The 7,494-nt window shown below is 32.7% G+C and overlaps 1 protein-coding gene across 3 annotated transcripts in view; it reads right to left on the reverse strand.

Annotated features, from left to right (window-relative positions):
* The window catches only part of mier1b (mesoderm induction early response 1b, transcriptional regulator), a 24,637-nt gene extending 18,237 nt beyond the window's left edge, over positions 1–6,400 (reverse strand). For 2 of the 3 annotated variants that reach the window (XR_012388633.1, XR_012388634.1), the window contains exons 1-3: positions 6,370–6,400; positions 4,064–4,088; positions 574–674 (exon numbers count right to left, since the gene is read on the reverse strand). Coding sequence is in view for 1 of the 3 variants with exons in the window: in NM_001291343.1 (NP_001278272.1) it covers positions 574–674; positions 4,064–4,088; positions 6,370–6,378 (135 nt within the window). In the remaining 2 variants the exon portion in view is untranslated. The remainder of the gene's footprint in view (positions 1–573; positions 675–4,063; positions 4,089–6,369) is intronic. The other variant, NM_001291343.1, reaches the window with a different exon arrangement.
* Between the last annotated feature and the right edge of the window lie 1,094 nt (positions 6,401–7,494).

Below are 7,494 nucleotides of genomic sequence, written 5' to 3' on the forward strand. Positions count from 1 at the left end.
AGAATTAAATTATTATTTAATAATTTACGCTAATTAAAAAAACAGTTACTATAATACTACTATGGCTACTATAATAAGGAAAATCCGCTCTAACTGTAAAACTAAACAAACTGCTCTTGACAGATAAAAGGGCCAAGCATGCAGCCCACAACAAGGTGTAAATTTATTTGTATCATATTTAACAAAATGTTTACTACGAATTTTATGTAATTTAGCCCACATGGATAATTGAATATTAATCAGATGATGTCATTACGCTGCTGTGCTGTCAGCCAATCGCTGCATTGCTGATCATGATTTCGAGGATCGATAGATCTGTCCTTCACAACACGCAGCGATCTCAGATCAGTTCATCCAGACATTTTAATCTGATCCACGAACTTGTTTGAAGAACCAAATTAGCCAGAGATCAGTTATCAACAATTAAAGGACCTGCCAGGACCTGCCTTATCATCTTAGATCATTTAAGCGAGCTACAAAGAACAGACTCCTGATGTCAGTTCTGCAGGCTGAACCGTAAACAAACAAAATAAAATCAGCAGAAACATGTTGAGAATCAAGAAGATATCAAACCTTAGCAAGTTCTTCGATCTCTTTGCCGAAATTAGCGTCTCCCTCTGGAACCTCCTCGTCTTCAGGGGTCTGATCGTCATCATAATCAGGCAACAGCATCTCTGTTCATGGGTCAAAACAAGCATTGTCAGAACCAACCAAAACTTTGCTTGAGCAAACCATGGACAATATACAGTTAAGGTAAAAATTGTTAGCCCTCCAGTACAGTTTCTTTTCTTTCTCAAATCTTTCCTTTGTGATGTTTAACAGAGCAAGGAATTTTTCACAGTATTTCCTATAATAGTTTTTCTTCAGGAGAAAGTCTTATTTGTTTTATTTCAGCAAGAAAAGAAGTAATATTTCATTTTATTAAAAACATTTTCAGGTCAATATTACAGACATCTAAAGTCTCCCGGAAGTACCCGATAATGCATAGAGACTGCAGGACGCCTGCAAATGAATGATAATCTCTCGGAAATCACGCATCTCCCGTCTGGTCCTCAAATACGTAGCGCACCCCTTGCCACCGCATCCCTCCTCGCTGTTCAGATACGTTGCGTCATCAGCACCCAGAACAACACCCCAACAAAAAGTCTCCTGGAATAATCTAATAATTCTGACTTCAACAGTATAAAGACAAATTTATAAGTAGAATGTTGAATATTATTCATTCATTCATTTTCTTGTCGGCTCAGTCCCTTTATTAATCCGGGGTCGCCACAGCGGAATGAACCGCCAACTTATCCAGCAAGTTTTTACGCAGCGGGTGCCCTTCCAGCCGCAACCCATCTCTGGGAAACATCACACACACACTTACACACTACGGACAATTTAGCCTACCCAATTCACCTGTACCGCATGTCTTTGGACTGTGGGGGAAACCGGAGCACCCGGAGGAAACCCACGCGAACGCAGGGAGAACATGCAAACTCCACACAGAAAATGTTGAATATTATTAACTATTAAATAGTTAAACGCTATTTACACAGAGTGCAACCAGCATTATTGTCACTTCGCATTATTATCAATATATCGACTAATCACATGGACATGACCTCAATCATTTTTGGTGATGCGATATACAGTTGAAGTCAGATTTATTAGCCCTCCTGAATTGTTAGCCCCCCTGTTTATTTTTGTCCCCAATTACTGTTTAAAGGGCCATGACACCCCCACTTTCGGTTAAAGTCTAGTTCAGAATTTTTCCAAAAGATGCATGATTAATGGGCGTGGAGCTCCGCGAGCATCGGGCAGGAGTGGGCGTGGCCAGCAGGGGAGAAGGGGAGCGAACAACTGTTGATGTCAGTTAGCTCACAAATTGAGACAAACCGTGAGGAGACGCATGAGTTTATAGTTCACAAAGTTAAAATGCAAAGAAACAAGCAGTAATTTAATGCCCTGCTACATTTGCTATTTGTAATTTCATATACAGATAACCACAATTTATATCATTATAAAGATAAGTGTGTTCATATAAACACTATAAATGAGGACTTCTCCCTCAATCCCCAGGTCTGAATCATAGATCTAAATGCAGACTCAGTGAAGCAGGTCTTCTGACCTGTCTATTTTAACCATTAGTCTTGCTGGTAATCTGGAGGATTTAGGCAAACACAGCAGCACGGCGATGTGTTTGAATGTGAATGAACTCCTGATACAAGACAACATCCGCCATTCTCCAATTCTCGTGCTGCTCTCCCGACAAAAATGCTTGCAGCACACACACAGCTTTGCTGTATGATCGGCCCTGACAGGATCGCGGGGAAAAACATGCAACAAACCCCGTGGATCATGGAAACAAACACATACGAGCCTTCATAAACGGCTACTGCATGCCCGTGGGTCCGTGTCTCACAGCTTGAGCTTGGCACTGGTCTGGCAGGTCTGCGTCTGCCTTGCCTTCGGAAAGGGCGTGCTGTCATACTCTCATGAATAATTAAGCAGCCGGCTCTTCTCATAGGATAAGGAAACTCCGCTTTGAATAATAATGAGAAACCAACGCGTCATCATTGCACTTGCGGTACTTCGCTACGGCGCCGATTTTGATCCCTCCCCAAAAATCATTTAAACCCGGAAGCTGAAATGAGCTGACAAAAGCTCAAAATTATCCAGTTTTCCCCACAATTAAAGCTGACAGGTGCTAACATTGTCTTAACTGATGCTCAACACACACAAATATGTTAATATATAAAAAAAAGACCTCCAGGGTGTCCTGAACCTTTAATGGAGAGCAGATTGTTTAACACATTTCTAAACATAATAGTTTAAATAACTCATCTCTAATAACTGATTTATTTTATCTTTCCCATGATGTCAGTAAATAATATTTGACTAGATGTTTTTTAAGACACTTCTATACAGTATGTGTGACTTTAAAGGCTTAACTAGGTTAATTAGGTTAACTAGGCAGGTTAGGGTAATTAGGCAAGTTATTATATAATGATGATTTGTTCTGTAGACTATTGAAAAAACATTGCCTAAAGAGGCTTATAATATTGATCTAAAAATGGTTTTAAAAAATTAAAAATTGCTTTTATTCTAGCCAAAATAAAACAAATTAGACTTTCTCCAGAAGAAGAAATATTATCAGACATACTGTGAAATGCAACATTTTAGCTGATTGCACAATATCTACCTCTATTGAAGGTCTAGGTGTGGTTAAAAAACACTATAGTATTTACTATAAATTACTAAAGTATATTTTAATGTGAGTGTCTAGACAACTGAAAATAGATCTAGTAGAAGATATCACAGCCTTTGTTACTCCTTGCCTTGCACTTTTTTTTGTTAACATTTACTTCTATTTGCTTAACATTTTTTTGCTTAGCGTTTTCACATTCTGATTCCAATGCCTGATTTATAAATTGCTAAAATGACAATAATTACATGAAATATTCTTAAGAATAAAATATGATGTGTACTTTGAAAGAGTGTACTTGCATTGTGATGACACTTTATTGTCATTCTGGCATCAAATGAGTGGCTTAAAATGGTCTTCACATGACTATAATATCGTTTATCGCAAAATATTTTGGTGCAATATATCATACAACAGAAAATAAATATCACAATAGGCCTATTTTCAAGTATAGATAAATGTTTAATTATATTAATAAAATCCAAACAAAAAAAGAAAATTAGTTTGTATTATTACAAACTAAATATCTTCTTTTTGTATAATATCATAAAAATAATATTATTTTTGTATTTCTAAGCATCCTAAATAGATGCTGCCTAATGGAAGCATTAGTAAAATACTTCAAATCCTACTAAACTCTCAATTCCCACTATTAAATATCGATTAGACAGTTTCGATTATCTAAATTTTAAATTCAAACCAATAGGTGATGGGAAAAGGTCTACTCTTCAGGCCACTGCTGATGTTTTCAGATGATTTCAGATGTTTTCATTGTGTAAAAAAAAACTTCTGTCAACTAGTCAGGCTATTTGCACTTGGTGTAAATAAACACTGCATAGTTTTCTGCAATAGGAAATCTAGTAGCCGTCTTACCTGGGCTTGAACTCCCCAAAGAGGGCTAAAAACAAGACACAAATGCATTTAAATCAACACAAGTCAAAATAAACTTCAACAATGTAAACACTATTTTCAACATCAAGCATGTCTTTCGATTTAAAAAGATAGAGCATATTTCAACAATTGGATTAACAATAAGTATAACAATAACAATAATATTGATAACAATAGTTATCAATAATTAAAATACCAAAGTTTTGATTGGAATACCAAAGAAATACAGAGTGTTAAACGGGAAAAAGTCAGTCCAAGGCAGTCGAAAAATATGGAAAAAATGTTAAAATCCTTTATTGACATGCCTATTCCTAAAAAATCGGCGCAGTTTAAAGGAATAGCCATGTCAATAAAGGCTTTTTAATATTTTTTTCTCATTTTTTGACTGCCTTGGACTGACTTTTGCTGTTTATTCTGATAAATCCCTTACCCAAAGAGCAAAGACACATTATTTAAGCTGTAAATACCAGGTGATACTTTAAGGTAAAGTTGTTTTTTATATTCGCACATTCGTTCATTTTTGAAAAGTGACAACTTGTGACACGGTGCCTATATTGTGCTTTGAATATTCAGTCGAAAATAGCATGCAAGTATGACTTCAATTAGCATTCATTGGCTGCTAATATGACTCCTCTATTTAGAATTTGCAAAGAAAACTTTTCTGAAATTATATTACAAAGAAAGTCAGAATGAGCAAATATAAAACCAACTTTACCTCAATCTTTTACTTGTGATCAAATTTATGGGTCACTGTTGGATCCAAGTCCTGATATTATTAGTTGTGAACTGCTTGACTAAACTTTAAACGTTAAATTAGCTTTAGAAATGCCTCAATAATATAAATAAGAATATGTAAAGATCTATAAAGTCATATATATAGTTATATAAAAACCTTTAAGTGCCGTCTGAAATTTCCATCGAAAATGAACATTTTTCTCAGCCTCCTTTGTTTATGTTGTGATATTTCACCTTAAAGACCAAGAAAAGGACTTATTCTTTACAATAAAAGTGATGTTACTGAACATACAGGAGCCGGATAAAAATGCTCATTTTAGAGGAAAATTTCAGACGGCATTTAGAGGTTTTTGCACCTGTACTCTTCATATAAATTTTTATATTTGTTATGATTAAATTATAATTAATAGTTATATTTATATATATAAAGTTAATCTAGAAAGTCTGAATCAGCGAAAATAAAACCAACTTTACCTCAATCTTTTATTTTACGATTAATTTTGGTACGTCGTTGTGTCACTGTTGGATCTGGGTCCTGATATAATTTGTTGTGAACTGCTTGGCTTAACTTTAAATGTAAATTAACTTTAGAAATGCCTCAATAACATAAAGAAGAATATGTTAGGATCTATAAAGTCATTCTATGTATGTATATATATATATATATATATATATATATATATATATAGTTATATTATATATAAATAATTAATATTGTTAAATTATAAACAATAGTTATATTTATATAAAAAAGGTTTATCTAGAATGTCAGAATGTGCGAAAATAAAACCAACTTAACCTCAGTCTTTTATTTTATAATCAATTTTGGTACGGCGTTGGGTCACTTTTAAATAAGTTGTGAACTCCTTCACTAAACTTGCAATATTGTAGTTAAATTAGCTTTAAAAATGCCTCAATAAAATCTATACAGGATCTATAATCTATGCAGACCTACTTACAAATAAAAATAAATATTTACTGCAGCAATTTTATCTTATTTTAATTAGTTTTGTGGACTATTAAAAATGCATTTTATGGATTAAAACATTGCAGCAAGCTAGGCCAATCTCCAACCGAACCCAAATAAAGAAAGAGATGCTCTGTATGTGTGTGTTTCTGTGTGACTCTGGAAGTTCAGGCTGATGTACAGCTAATACTTCGCCTAGCATTGATTAACATTGTTTTTAAGTACAAATGCGGCGTGTAAAATACCCATAAATTCAGAAAGGAACATTAAAAAAATATCAGCAGTCTCGTCAGCGTTTTTGCAAACACATTAGAGATAACTGACGCATGGTATCATATTAAATTATAACCATAGCAGAGTGCCAGGCTAACAGAAAGCGAGCTAACTCTATTAACTTTGCAGAAATACAATTTCAAAAAATATTAAAACAATTCAACGCGTCTTTCGGAATAAAATACCGCTTAACTTAACAACAATTATATTCGATATGATGCCATTTTAAAATCGGTTGACCAATAAAGTATCCCATTAAAATACAAATAAGCGGTTATTTATTTCTGGACAATAATGAGAATTTCCTTCTTACCTCCGCCATATTTACAGCGCTGCTAAGGGTCAGTGGAATGTGGGCGGAGTCAAAGAAAATCCCCGGATGATCTCTCTCTCTCTCTCTCTCTCTCTCTCTCTCTCTCTCTCTCTCTCTCTCTCTCTCTCTCTCTCTGTCTCTCTCTCAATTCCATTCTGTTCAATTCAATTCAATAACTGTTTTAAATGTAGATCAACATAAGATATTTTAAACAAAAGCAACATAAACACATTATAATAGTAATAATAATAATAACAATATTGAATAAAAATACGAATAAAATTATAATATAATATAATATAATATAATATAATATAATATAATATAATATAATATAATATAATATAGTATAATATAATATAATATAATAAATCCGAATAAACTGTACAATTAACAAGCAACGTTTTTGGATAAACACTAGAAAAAAAATAATTAATAATAATCTGTATATTTACAATGATTTATTTAGATGTGTGTGTTTGCAAGCACATCACTGATGTTTTTATTGTGTCGTCTCTCTGATGTGATGATGGTAATGGTAGAGTTCTCTACAATTTTACAATTGTATTGCCAAAGCCGTTCTAACGTTTACATAAAAATAAGAGAACATACATATATAATAAAAAACACAGTAAACAATAGTAGTAGGAAAAAAATAAAATAAAAAATAAATAGCTATATACATATTAAAATTAAATAAAAATATAAATAATATATCATAATATTATTCAATATTAGTTTTCAATACATCACATTATTATTCAATATATCACATTAGTTTTCAATATATCACGTTACAATTTAATATATCACATTATTATTCAATATATCATATAATTCATATAATATTATTCATTTATAACAATAAAAATAATAATAGATCAGAATAACCTGTACATTTAACAATCAACATTCTCTCTCTCTTAATTCAACTGAATTCAATTCAATAATTGCTTTATTGGCATGACAAATGTTACAAATGTATCGCCAAAGTATTTCTAAACATTAAAACATATTATTACATTGAAGAAAAAAGAACATACATGTATAATAAAAACACCGTAAACACAGTAAATAGTAGTAGTGGTAAAAATACCATATATATATATATATATATATATATAT

Source organism: Danio rerio, chromosome 2, assembly GCF_049306965.1.
Source record: "Danio rerio strain Tuebingen ecotype United States chromosome 2, GRCz12tu, whole genome shotgun sequence".
Lineage (NCBI taxonomy): Eukaryota > Metazoa > Chordata > Actinopteri > Cypriniformes > Danionidae > Danio > Danio rerio.